The sequence below is a fragment of the Thunnus thynnus genome, chromosome 12 (genome assembly GCF_963924715.1).
Source record: "Thunnus thynnus chromosome 12, fThuThy2.1, whole genome shotgun sequence".
Classification (NCBI taxonomy): Eukaryota; Metazoa; Chordata; class Actinopteri; order Scombriformes; family Scombridae; genus Thunnus; species Thunnus thynnus.
In genome coordinates this window covers 19649211-19664044 of record NC_089528.1, presented here as the reverse complement: position 1 = coordinate 19664044, position 14834 = coordinate 19649211, and the positions used below count along the sequence as shown (strand labels likewise).

At 39.9% G+C, this 14834-nt stretch overlaps 1 protein-coding gene across 2 annotated transcripts; it reads right to left on the bottom strand.

Moving 5' to 3' along the window:
- Positions 1-4374: 4374 nt before the first annotated feature.
- gata6 (GATA binding protein 6) lies at positions 4375-14461 on the bottom strand. Of its 2 annotated transcripts, none has more exons than XM_067606186.1 (7): positions 14215-14461; positions 12616-13527; positions 11919-12091; positions 10905-11030; positions 10725-10812; positions 10531-10628; positions 4375-10029 (listed from the first exon to the last, which is right to left on the bottom strand). In XM_067606186.1, exons 2-7 carry the CDS (start codon positions 13466-13468, stop codon positions 9868-9870), a joined length of 1500 nt encoding a protein of 499 aa, XP_067462287.1. In that variant the 5' UTR covers positions 13469-13527; positions 14215-14461; the 3' UTR covers positions 4375-9867. The 2 variants fall into 2 exon arrangements, with proteins under 2 accessions (XP_067462287.1, XP_067462288.1); XM_067606187.1 differs by lacking the exon at positions 14215-14461 and adding an exon at positions 13638-13827.
- Positions 14462-14834: the final 373 nt, after the last annotated feature.

Here is a 14834-nt window from a genome sequence, read left to right as displayed (position 1 = left end):
ATAAGATTTCAGTCTATACTGTGGAAAAGGAAGAATACAGCAGTCTGTTTAAGACAGATGCTCTATAATATCAGCTTTGCTTTGTGGAAGAGGGCTTTATTACTTGACTACAAACATAAGTCATTTCAGGGCACATGCTGAAAGGACTTATTCTATTGTTTTACTTGGGAAGACAGTCTCAGGAAAACATTAAATAATGAGAAGGAAACAGCTCAATGCTGTTGTAGTAGGCAGACAAAAAAGTCATTTTCATATCAATTCCTACTGAAATATATTTGTTGTAACATAAAAAAAAACACATAAAACAACATTGTCTAGACCACAGCCAGCGTGGTCTGTTACAGAACGTTGTAATAATAGCTTGCACTGCAATATTGTGGTCTGCTAGCAGGAAAAAATGCTAACAGATTAGCTCTATTGTGGTAGTGCTAGCTTGGCAACAGCCATGTGACACCTTGCACAGGTTGTAGTCACCAGAAAGTCTCTCATAAGCTTTGTTGGATGTTCACAAAGGACAGTTTGGGTTGTAATTTTACTAAATTTGACTATACTGGGGAAGTTTGTTTACAACCTGTAAGATCATGTGATGACTTGCCTTTGTTGTCTCGTTGGGTCTATTTTTAGCAGTATCGTTGTTTTCCCAGATGAACTTGGTGAGGACAATGTTATCATAATCAATAGAAAATAAAATTCAAAGTTGTAATAAACCACAGTTTTTCTTTAAGATTCTGGCTGTATATATTCAGTTTAAAATTAATATATAAAATACAACTCTGTCTTTTTAGAAATGGTAGTTGAAAAAAATCTAGGTTGACTATGGCTGGCGCAATTTTAATGAGGCTGTATCTTCTGTTTGGGAGCCTGCCATGCGTCAGCCTGTTATTTATTTAAGATGCTCATTTGGTTATCAGGAGTGTTCATAAGAGGTCTCAACGGGGCGCCGTCCAATCAGCAGTCAAGAGGAGCCTCACTGGACTCTTCTGTCAGCCTGCCTTCAGCATCCTGCAATTTATTCCCCGTCCTCACTATGTAGTGACTCTGCTGCTATCTTGAGCTCTAGATGAAAATTTATTACATTTCAAGACTTCAGTGGGCCAAATGGTGTTTACACAAGCATATCTGAGAGAGTGTGGGTCCTAAAGTCTGAGACACTGTGGTGCATTCTGGGTAGAATCAAGCCAAGGAGGGGCTGGTAAAAATCCCAGCAAACTTCATATTCCTCAGCTGACCCAAGTGACTAAAGCTATGACTCCATGATTCTCTAGAAGGCCGGAGAGCTGAACAACTGATACCAGTCAGGAGGGCACGGTTTCCCCCTACCTCTTCTTCCAAGTCAAACACAGACACACAAACACAAACATACATCATGAGGCATGGGAACCACCCCTCTCTGACTCGCTTTATTGTTCTGTCTCCTTCACACCACATCTGAAAAATAAAGATAACAGCAATGAAACAATCAAGAAAGATTCATAACAACTATTTTCACAAATCTTAATTCACATGGTTCGTTTTTCTCAGTTATGTCTGTGAGTCCTCTCAAAATCATGATTGACTTCTGATCATACATCACCAGGAGAGAATTTGCTCTCCCTGTCGAGGCAATGATCAGCATATTGCTTGTTGACATATGTTTAATTGATTAAAACAGGCCTGCTGTGATTTCACTGTGTTTTGTTTTTAAAGGCCGGGGTTCTGACAGAAATACTCCGGGAAGTATTGCATTTGGCGGCAATCTCAGGTTCCCATACGCGAGAGCGCTGAGCTTAATTCAAAACGCCTTGGACACAAGGCTGACTGTCTCCTAGTAGGAGAGGAGAGATAGTCATAACCTTGCTCTGAACTCCCAAGAATCTCAGCGTACTGCTTGGATCACGGCAGCAGAGAATACTTACACGAGTTACATGATTTAGTGGCTGCGTTTCAAAGCCCAGACCTCTTTCGGCAGAGAGCTTGGTAATGAAATAACTTTTCCATTAAAGAGTAACAGAGCTCAACCTGACAAAACTGGCATTGCATTGTCTAGAATTAGGAATTGATTTGATAGTCAAATTGTGCCGGGCCTGTCACATACATCTCATACTTCACACTGGGTGAGAAGAAACATTTCTACCGTTAAAAGGGAGTTTACTGGAGAATTGGCAAAACCAGAGAGCAACAACATAGTTTTATAGTCAGAATATCAGCCACTTTTGCCATTTTGGTGTAATGTTAAATATCCATGTATTATTAATTTAATAATTTCCCTGAATACATTTTTGCTCACAGATCAGAAATCACAAATCAATCAAGAAGTTAATTATGCTAACAGCGTGGCTCAGTCCGCCACTTTGGTCCAGACTGAAATATCTCAATAAATATTGGATGGATTGCCATGAAATTTTTGTACGGACATTCATGGTCCCCAGACAATGATTTCTTAATGACTTTGGTGATCTCCTGATGTTTCCTCTAGCACCACCCTGAGGTTTAAATGTGTTGGTTGAGATAAATGTCTCAACAACTACTGTAAGGATTGCAATGAAATGTGGTACAGACATTCACATAAGTCACATAATTTTAATTTCTCCAGTTGCCTTCTTTGGTTTATGATCAACTATCTGCAAAACTAATGACATTCCCATCAGCATCATAATTAGCTAAAATGTGCATTCCAGCAAGCTAAACTGATGGTGAATGAGGTAAACATTATCTCTGCTAAACATCATCAAGTTAGCATTGTCATTGTGAGCATGTTAACATCTTGACATAGATGTCAAATGCTAAAAGTAGAGCCTCCCAGCTGCTGTCATGGCTATTGACTCGTAGTCTTATTAATAAATAGCCAAAGAACTTTAGCATGAGCAACATTAGTGAACACACAAGCAAAAGAGCACCACCCACACAAATTTAAAACCACATAAACAGAGAAGAAATCAAATGACAATAGGTTTCTGGGAAGTATACTAAAGGCAGAAGTAGGGGTTTTATGTTAGTTTTGTAAAAAAGTTTTTGTAAAATTGTTTTGTGTGATGTGAGAAGTCTCTTCCTCAATTTAATCATGGAAGGCAAATGGATCTAAATGTGACTTCTGGAATCCATTCGTTATGCTGTTGACGAAAAATCTGAATATTTTTGGTGGTTATCCACAAAACAGCACACATGTACACACTGCAGGTTGTCTGTCTAAAAGTAAAATGTATTCTACACATCTTGTTTTAGTCAACTTTTGTTAAGAATTCATCATAAAACAGAAAATGTCTTAGCACCTCACACTTAACCCAAATTTTTAGTCATCCGCCCTTCACAACGACCTAGCATGTTTGTGTGTGTTTCTGTATGCACAAGTACAAGTGTACATTATTCATTGCAGTAAGTTCCCAGTAGTCGGCACCTTTAGAAGGAACAACAGATTGAACAAACACAAAACGTGACTCGCTTTTTCACTGCTGTGCCAGGAATTAATCACAACATCTTTTTATTTGTCTTCAGTGTTTGCAGATCGGAGCACAACCTTATTTACTGAGCTCGCAGTACCAGATGCCAAAATATTCAATTACAGGAATTTTTTTTTTTTTAGTAATAATGGATGGACGACATATGGGCCGTTTTCTAAATTTCTTGTTATAGAAAATTTCAGTCTTAAATCAGCCATCCAGCCTTTTAAAGAGCTCCTTTGCTACTTTACTTTGTTAATCACTCAGCTGAATTCAGTGTCTTAATTCATATACAGTCTATATCAGATGTTGAAAGCTGACTATGACTTTCTTTTGTGTTGCTTTTACAGGTGAGAACCCTGTCAAAATTTTGTTTAACATAAATAGTGACTTATATTCAAGTAAACTTCAAGCTAAACATTCAACTACCTCTATCAGCCTCATATTGTCAAGTGAGGTAAAGTGAGATTGTGATGTTTTGTAAGTGAGTGATGTTTTTAATACAATAAGGTATTTGTCATGGAAAAAAAAAACATTCCAAACATCAGTCATTTGTGTTTTCTTGTAGGACTATATAGTAGTCATTGATGTGTAGTGTCTGTTCTTGTATAGTTCTGATTGTCATGTGTGTTTGTCTGTTCTGTAACTCGGTTTAACTAGGTTTCTTTTCATTTATGCATCGCCCTACTATATGTACTCTGATGTTGTTTTATCTGCTTTTTGTTTGTCTTGTTTGTCAATTTTTATGGATAATATAAACCTGTCCAAGGACTCCTTTTGGCTAAATCTGACACATTTACATTATATTAATGTTGTGTGTTGTCCCTGTTTGATAAATAATGTAAAGTAAATAAAGTACATTTCCAACCACACATTAGATATTAGGCCCACATTTGATATTTAAGGTTGAATAGTTCCTTAATGTTGTATCAAATTAAAGAGGGCAACAGGCACCATACGTGATGTGACGTTTTATTGATATCATGATATGTAGCTGATAGACTGTAGCATGATATACATTATATCAATCATCAAAATTAACTGAGAAGAAAAATAACCACACAGGAATGACTGGCTAATTCAGCAAATAACCTGACAAATCAAGATCACATTGACATAAAAATCATATAAAAATCCAACTTTTCCGTAAAATAGTCTTTCTCATTAATCCACAACTCTGCCCACATACCCTAATACATCCACAGATATTAAAGGGATACTGATACATACTGATAGATAAGTGGATCAGCTTTAATGTGACCAATCCACATTAAGTATAGTTTCTGTATTTACATTTTTCATATGTTATTTTAAAAAATACCGTTTCTGTTTTAATGTCAGTATAAAATTCATTGTTTACACTGGAAGTTATATTATTCAGTCACAGCAGCTCATGACTATTAGTGCAACAGAAATCCCTGGTCTCATGTTATCTTTATATGAAATTTTTTCTAATAAGTTGTACACAGTGAGGAACAGATTTTAAATTTTGGTGAAACAGGGCACTGGTATCAGATCAATGTTGGAATTGTTATCTGGTGTTAAAAAGTAGGACAGTAGAGTAATTTACATCATATATAATTTATTACTAACAGTTGAATTTAATGAAAAAGCATCAAATCTAATCAATGATTTGAATAATAAACTGTCATCTCAAAACATTTCCTCCATTCTAACAGCTATCTGAGAGTTTAAAAAGGTGTAACCTGGTACGTGACAGCTTTTCAGCTTGACCATTTGTTTCCATAAAACTGGTTCAGCTTCTGATTCATCGTCAGGTTAAAGGTTCGTAAGTTGTCAAGGAACTTTTCCTTTTCCCACATAACAAGTGCTTTGTCATTTTGTCCTTTCCTCCACTTCAAACCCTCAATCACATCTCCGCCATTAGGTCCCATTCAGTATACAACTTCCTGGCATTCCTTACAATACACACACACACACACACACACACACACACACACACACACACACATACACTCATTTACACTCAGAGTCAGGCTGAGAACTTGTGTCCCACCCGGTGATTTTCACTCTTCTCCACCAGAAGTGTCATTCTCTCCAACACCCAACCTTCCCTGAACACACTCCCATGGTTTCTATGATTACTAAATCTAACTATACATAGCAATATGATGTCATCACTACACTGAGTGGAGCCAAGCATTTCATATGATTTCAGTTTTAACAACAGTGTCCTTACTGCTGTTTTATTATTAGAGAGAGAGGAGTTACACTACTACTTATTATTTTGAACTGAACTTTGCCCTTGCGTGTAACTTCCTGTGAGTAAGACTATTAGAGTTTATGACAGGGGTGGAGGAGGTGCTTTTATTCTTTCCTATACAGTTATGGATATGTTTGCTAAACTGAGAAGGTGAAACACTCTGAGGACAAAGCTTTGAAAGCACAGTTTGGCTTTCTATGAAACTGACAAGGCAAATAAATCAAAGAATAATAATCCGGAACGATAAAATGTTACACACACAAAAACTCTTAACTTTCCATTAGTGAAATCTTTTGATGGTACTCCAAATCTAAAAAGTCTCCACAAGCAGGACTGGCTATCATGTTTTTAAATGTTTTTTTCTCCCAGAATGTGCCCCCGTGTCTGTCGAGGAAACCCAAAAGGGCTGAGTCAGAGATCCCATCTCTTCCGGAGGCAGGGCCAGCGGTGTTCTCCTTTGAAAGGAAGCATGGAAAGATCAACGGGCATCTCCTGAGGGAGCTGCTAGGCTATACTATGCTGCTGCCCCATGGTCAAACAGCCCTGGGGCCTGTAGTCTGCTGCTGCTGCTGCTGCTGCTGCTGCTGCTGCTGCCGAGCTAGTCTGTGTTGTTTACTTTCAGAGGACTTTCAACCCTGCACAGCCATCAAGATCTCTGTATGCTCCCTCTTTCTCTGCTCTGTCTGTCTCTATCTCTTTCCCCCTTTTTCCAGCTTTTGATCACCTATCCCATTCTGCAACTCTATGACTAACATCACTAACCCTCCCTTTCCATCACTCTCACAGATAATAACTGTAAAGCTTGTCATTTGCATCCCTTTGTGCGAACGTGGTTGTTGATGTGACCCTCACCTCGGCACACATCTATCCAGATGAGAGCGCAGGGAGGATTTCTGCAATGTTGTGTTTATATTTCCTCCCTCGCTGCACCATGGATACCAGTCAGACAGTGCCAAGGTAGGACCACCTCATAAATTCAGCAAGCTATAAATATTTGCTCATGTTTTGAGTTCAACACTAGTTTGCATTTACATATCTAAAGGTGGTTTTGTGATTTATCCACTTGGAAGCTCAAGGACTTGTGCCCGGTGGTCTTTTTTTGTCAAATTGGTTTTTACATACCAACCAGCAGCAAATGAGCACACACCAAATGTTTCCATTTCACTACTGACACTAAAAAACGAAAAAATAAAGAGTTTGTGGCTGCATCTTTCCAATCAAATGTCAAAAAAATTATTGATCATCTGCTAAAGAAAGAGAAAGAAACGCAATAACAACGCTCATCTCGAAACCGTTGATGTGGCTGTTGTGCAGTGTGGCGCATTCCTCAACACTCAATAAACTCAGTTAAATCAATATGTCAAAGAGCAGACAGATAACGCTAAGCCCAGACATAAATCGTAACCATCTCCAAAATCTTTTCATGTGGTATTACTCATAGGCCATATTCGCTTAAGTACAGTAAACATTGTGACAGGTACTTTGAGCTGCTGGTTCAAGAGGACACAGGAAAGTGGATTGTGCTTTGAGCCTTTGTGGGGCCGGCAGAAAAGAAAAACTCTTAAGTAGAAAAAGCTGTCAGAAAGAGTAAAGGCTTGCTTTAATGAAACATAAGCAGAAGCAAACCACCCAGAAAAAGCATCATTTTTTTTCTTGATTCGAGATGCAGTATTTTGATTATTTGATTTTTTTTTTCCTTCATGTTCTTCCCTCACAGCCATTAAAACATCTGAGGACACAAAGTGATTCAGTCTTTGTTCGGCCAGAAGAATGGGGAGGTAAGGCTGTGATTGCCACATGCAGAAATATGCCTGAGTAATATTACCATTATGCAAGATCATCAGTTCTTACCACAACCTCAAACATACTGATGTTCTTTCTTTAAAACACAGGGTAACTGTAAATTCATTTGCATCACCAGGACAATTTATTGGACTGCATTTAAATAAAAATAATTTCTTATAATGTTTCAGGAAAAAAAACAAACAATAAAAGTATTCAAACAAAACAATGCTAAAATAAACATGATATTTCCAAAAAAAATAAATAAAAGTCCAGAAGAATGAATCACATGCCCCCCCCCCCCTTTTTTTTTTGGATGAAGCATGTTATAAGCATTTACCCTTTATTATATATTTTTTTTTTGTAGCAAAGTTTCACATGTAACTCTGTGAAGCCCAGAATTGTTTTGTGGTCTGAAATGTTTTCTTGCAAAGAGACTCCACCCACACCTCTTGCGGCAGCGCATGGAGACATACAGTGTGAAGAATCAAACACACCACTCAAATTTTTACACTATTCATTCAGCTGTGAATTCAGATCGTCACCAAGATGAGGGGTTACATTGTGATGGGAGGAAAAAAAAAGATGTATTGGGATTGGTTTGGTTTCAATTGTCCACTTTAATGCCTCATCATGTTAAACTACTGGGCCATTACACTCCCTTTAATCCTTACATGGATTAGTCAAAAGTCATCAACGCAACATGTGTTTGTTCAGAGGTGACCTCACGCTTCCCTTTGCTCTAATTTTAGTGTTAAAATGATGAAACAGAATACGTGCAGTGTGAAAGGTTAATAGTCAGTCAGGTAAAGCAGCCAACAGTCTTCTTTCGCAGTTTATGTCTTGTAACATAAAGGTCAGTATGTGTAGGCCCACAGCTATTCTGGGTGTGCTTTGTTCAAACAAGCCATTGAACTGCTTTACGTGTAAAAGAGTTTTTGTAGCTCCGCTTAGGGTCCACCATCATGTTGAGAATAGTACCTTAAAGGACGGGTTCACACTTTTTCAAGTCTGTCCTAAAACAACAGTCATGTGCCCAAATGAACACTGACACATTTTTTTTTTCTTGTTGTAATCATTCCTACTGTTCATACTTACTGGTCATTAGAAGATCTTTTCATAATGCACTTTCCATGTAAGTTTATTTGAAGCTCATATGAGGCTTCAGTGATCCAAATTAAAGTCAAAAATTTTCAAAGTTAGTGTTTTTAGTGCCAAATTCCCTATTTTGGTGTGATCCTCCCACTGTAGTTCAACAGAAAAACACTGTCTGATGAAACGCAGAGGGATTTTTTTTTAAAAATAAACACTAACTGAGGATGATATCCTCTTTGCTTTACTGAGATAAATGAACCCTCATATTATCTTAAGATAAACTTTTGAGTGGATTTTTTCTCAAAGCAAGGACTGTTAATTTTGTCCCCCATCACTTACAGTGTAACCACATTTAGAGGCGATCTTCTGATGGTCAGTATGAACAGGACGAACGATTACAGCGAGCAAAACCTTTTTCACTGTTCATTTCGGCACCTGACTGTTGTTTTAAGACAGACTTGAAAAATTGTGAACCTCTCCTTTAATGTTACCCAACAGCTGACAATGTTTTAATTTAATTAGTCTGAAAGAGTTGATTATTTGCATTTTTTTTTTTTGTAAATAATTAAACAAAAACATTAGATGACATAGTCATTGATACCCTGTTTAAACCAAACTAGTTTCAGTCAAATACAGTAAGAGCTTTCAGTGGAAAACATGTGCAGATTCAACACTACTGTACTACTTAAAAACAACCACTTAAAAAGAAAAAAATTAGAAAAGAAGACATCAGAATGGTTTAACTTCTACTCTATATTGATATCTTTATTAACAATCATAGCCATGTTTTCAACAATGGAAGATTTATAAATATTTTTTTTTCTTTTGATTCATAAAAGTTGTCTTGGCACTTGTGGCATGATTCCAGTTGTGGAAAGAAAAAAAAACAAAAATCTTAAAGTCCTTATAGAATATAGCGCTTTATGAAGCACCGGGATCCAATCAACAGCTTTTTCTTCAGAGAGGAAATCCATTATGTACACGATGGCTTTCTTTTGAGAACCAACATCTGGTTCTGTGCCATGGATGGGAGAGATATCGAGTGCATGACAGGTCCAGAAACCATCCACAGCCCGGCCACCTGATTGATCATCTGGCCTCGTCCCAGGAGTTTCCCTTTGTGTTTTTTTAAGGCAACAAGATCCCCCACACCAATCTGAAACCCAGATATTCCACACTCGGTTCAAGCTTGCAGTGTGACTGAAGGTCACCCTTCTTTTCCCTCTGACTGTCTGACTCTTCTTGCATCAGGTGTGAGGAAGGAAACAAACACTGCCCCGAATACTTCCACACTATATACATCCAGACAGAGGGTCCAGGGAAATGCTGTCCTCTCAAAGATTTAGATGTTCAAGCTAAAGCCATGGGGCACCAGGCTTCACCCCTCACTGAAGCTACATCTGAAGGCTGGGACAAACCCACGCTGGTGTACAGGCCATCCTGTCCCGGGTACTTCACCGCAGATCCAGAGCCTGTTCCCTCCCCCGAGCTAGACAGCACAGATGAACTGACCTGCAGCACCAGAGGACAGATTATTAGTCTCAAACTGTGATTGCAAAGCATAACATTGCTTGTGTACTGTAAAATAAGCATTTAGCCTTATTTGGAATGTGATTCACAGTTGATGTTGGGACTAAGATGCCACTTGCATTACACAGCTGGAAAAAGCACCACATCCTGAGCAACGTGAAACTCGTTTTACTGTGATATATTATGGTGACACATTCCTCATTATAGCAACAGTCATAATCACAGAGCATCGGTCAGCCATTGTGAGGTATTTTTAGCAAAAAATCTGTTGTAGCAAAGGCTACATGAGGTAATACAATGAGAATACATTGTGTAAAAAAGTTTCACATGTAAAAAAGAGGTACGAGAATTGTTTTTTCAAATTATAAATGCTCACATTTTTTTGTATTTATGTGTGCCAAATTAGACAAATGTATAGGCTAAGATGAATGTATTTGATGCTCTAATTCAAATGGAGCAGGAGTCATTTTAAGGTTTTCTTACCCCTGACACCTGCGCGGAGGGAGAGCTGGTTTTCGAGCAGTCCTCAGAGTTGGATGAAGAGGTGGACGTGGGAGTCATAGAGACAGCGTTGTTATTTCCTTTGAAAATATATGAAAGAGGCTGTTGAGATATTATCCTAAAAGCAACATTGTGATTGTGAGTAATTAATCACACTTATAGCTGCAGTAACTCACCAGAGGACCCCTTCGTTTTATTCAAGGTTTTCGGTTTTCTTTTTCTTGTCTGGATTCCCTCTTTCTTCATGGCGAGCGGCCGAGGTACCTGCAGATAATTGAATCATTTTTAGTGATGTTCTGATGAATTGAAATGAGAATTTAATTTGAATGCAAAATGATATGAATATTTGGACTCACCCCGTGTAATTTTGTGTAGAGTCCGCATGCGTTACACACCGGCTCTCCCTCCGCGTTTCTGCGCCACAAAGTGGTCGTGCTGGTTTGACAGTTAGCGCAGGACAGGCCGATCCTTCTGGACGTTGACTGGTGACAGATGTGTCATAAAATTAATCATTATAATCAGAATATAAATGGAGCACATGTCTGTCAAGCCGACGTGACTTGGAATATTTGTCTTTAATCTCTGTTTCTTTGTTTTTATGTTTTGTTTTAAATGAAAGACACACTCCACTAATTTAATCTTAATCCGGCCATTCACACCCTATTTCCTATCAATAACACATTCCCTATTATGATGTCCATTTAACTGCCATTTACGCACGGCTTATTTAAAACAGGATGTTAATTTTCATGGGGTCAATACGTGACATCAGATTTCCCAGTAAAAAAAAATAAAAGAACTGTGCGTAATGCTGAGCGTAATGGCACCAGGAAAAGATTGACTCTCATTGTCAGTTCACTCCACAGTCATACAGTGACAGCAATGAGGTGAATGATTAATTAGGTGAGTGAACGCCCTCCATTAAGTGATGGTTCTGGTCCAATTAAATCAGAGCCATCAATTCACTTAAAACCAAACTGTAAGAAATTGACTGAATCTAAAAGTCTTCTTCGCCACCAACATTTCCAAACCTGTATCCACTTAATTTATATGACTGTTGACTAATAAGTTATTATTATTGTGCTGAATAATTGGACGTACGTGTCACCATTTTGCACAGAAAAGCACTGATCCTAATCGTTAATATGATATGATACAAATATATTTCTGCACATTTTGCAGCATTAATCACAGACATGATCAAACAAAAATATTGTTAAAAATAAAATGTGAAAGTGATAAATGGCCTGAGGGTCAGCTCTTTTTGTGTAAGCATTGGGTACTATGAATAAAGTCAGTGATAGCCTCTCCAGCCTGTCGTTTGAAATAATTAGGCAGGAAAGTGAGCGGTTAAGTGGTCCCTTGCTTACCGTCCGTTTCTGTGGTTTAATTAATGGTCGGCTCAGCCCATTCATTTTGCTGTAAAGGCCGCAGGCGTTGCAGAGAAAGTGGCCCGTGCCGTCGCGCCTCCAGAGCGGCGTGGAGATGGAGCCGCAGTTGACGCACTCTCTGCTCTCCGCCATGTCGTCCAGAATATCTGAAACTGAAAAGAAAAAGTGAACAATCAGCCAAACGCGCCACTTTTAAACATGAAAACAGCCATAAGGGAGTTTGTTTCAGAGGACATTGATGTGTCAGGTGAAGCTGATCGAACAGATACACAGATTAAATGTAATAAAATATGATTTAAAGAGTACAGACAGTCCGTTAAATTAAAATGGAGAATTATAAACCTGATACTTTCAGTATCTTCATACTTTTGTGAAATGTTTATGACAATTTATATTTTTAAAGTTTGACATATTTAGGGCAGTTAGGCCTGCTTGCGCACACAAATAGGCCGAATTTTTTTAGAGGAATGACACACACGGTCTCTCGGGCAAAATAAATCATAATTTTAGAATATTTCTATGGTAGCCTACTTTATTTTTAAATCCTTTTAAAAAACAACTTTTTAGCTCTGACCTCAACAGGGAGATCATGTTCTGGAGCTTCAGTGGAAGCTGGCCTTTAATCATTATACCTCCACCCTAGACAGTGAGACTATTACGTTGCAGTTTTTCTTACCTCCATTTGGTCCTCGAAGCAAGGGCGCACCTCTGGTCTGCAAGGTGTGCAGCATCGTGTTATCAAAAGGTCCCCCGGTCCAAGGCGAGGGCAGCTGGGACAGCTGTGGCGCCACATAAGGAGAGTATGGACTCGGGTAGGCCCCGTTTAGGGGCCGAGAGAGGCCGTACTGGTCTCTGCTGCTCACATTCAGCGTGTTACTGTAGCCGGTGTCCCTGGGCGTCCCGTTATTCATGGGCGGGCTTGGAGGGTAGTGGAACCGGCTGGAGGTGTGCGGGCTCCCGGTGCTGTACGAAGGGCTCTCCGGGGTGGACTGCGACCAGACCGAGTGGCTGGAGACGCCGTGGCTTGGCTGCGCAGAGCCGCTGGCTTGCAGATAAGAGAGGCTGGGTATCATGGAGCCCACCCGGGAGCTGGGCACATACACGGGAGAGTTGGGGTTGGAGTGCATATAACCGCCAGAGGAGGAATCATATCCAGTCTGGCTCTGGGCTGCGGCGATGGCCAGTGTTTGGTACATGTCGGACGGGTCCACCAGTAAGCTCGCCTTGTGCGCCCCGCTGGAGAGGACGAGTTTGCTGCCCTGGTCTAAATCCGTAAACAGCGGGATGTCCTCGGTGGTCAGGGTGTTGTTATGGTGTCCGAAGTGAACGTAGGAGTGTAGTGATCTGCCGTCGGAGCGGCGGTGCCCCAGTGCGTCAAGGTCGCTCGGAGGCGCCGGTGTCCTCAGCTCATCCGGGGTGGGACCGTCCCTCCTGCTGTCACCGGGCAGGTAGGTCTGTTCAGCCGGTGACCCTGGGCTGCTGGATACTTCTCGCTTCACCATGGACCAGCTGTTTTCGCCCAGGTCCATCCAGGAGCACTTTCCATACACCGTAGGGGTTAATAAAAATAGTTAGGGAGTAGTCTACCCTGAAACAAAAAGATTGGGAACCGTTAGGTTAATATAAAACCAGAGGAAAATGACTTTTACTCGTGTGGCGCAAAGTTGTGGACACCAAAACATCTCAATAGAAACTCACCAAGTTCTTAGAAAAACGCAAACCCACCACTGATGTACCGCTTGTTTTCATCTTTAAACGCGCAGCTTATATTTGTATAATAAAAACACTGATCAACTATGAAGCTAATTATGAATTTCACGGCTTGTATCATCTCTTAACTCCAATAAAACGCATCCAAACTACAGTGACTGCCATACTCCCATCAAGCGCTCTTAAGAGGCACTGAATCCATCCGTGTCAAATCCCTGTCCTCCCACACACACACACACACACACACACACACACACACACACACACACACATACACACACATACACACGCACACACACACACACACGCATGCACAACAGATAGGAAACAAAACGCAATATGTCTTCACAGCAAAAGAGATAACCGTTTGATAAGACCCAAAACAGATAAGGGCCGAGAGGCAGGCTGGAGCGATAAAACAATAATACCCCGAAATGATGATTTAGATCCTGCTGCGCACACCGCCAGATGTTCATAGCAGCTGTGTGTGCCACGAGAAAGAGGAAAAAGACAGCGAGTGAGGGGTAAAAAAAAGAAGAGACATGAGACGCTTTTCATTACATACCTGTTAGTTAGTTGTGTGCCATAAGTCGCACGCAAAGTCCGCAATAGTGAGCCGCTGCTTCTCCTGGAAGTCTAAATGGGAAACGTTGCTGCGCTCTGACGAGGTTTATGAGAGGAGGCGCTTCTGGTGGCTGCGGCTGAAGGAGGCGGACCAATCATGTGGAGCGTGAGCGGCTGGAAACACGATGGGGGTGCCAGCCTATGACCTCCTCCAATCAATCACAACGCAGAGAGAAACGGAGAGAAAGATCCCGGCTGAAAACTCTTACAACACATTGAAAATGCAATCATGTTTCAGAAGGTTTTTAATCAAGCTTAGTTTGGACAGAGATGGAGCCCCGCCTCTCTCAGCTGTCAAATGTTGTAATTCCTGATTAATTACTCATAATAATTCTCGTGAGTCTGAGTACTTTACTAGATTTATATGTGTATTCTATTTTATAATATTGTGCTGTTTTGGTTGATAACGCCGGATTGAAAGTCACTAACATTTAAAACCTGCTGTGACAATGGTGGAATACTACAAATAACACTATTTAACTTCAATATTGAGGTACTTATACTTTACTCGAGTGCTCCCATTTTATTTTATAGCCTACTTATACTGAACTACATTACAGA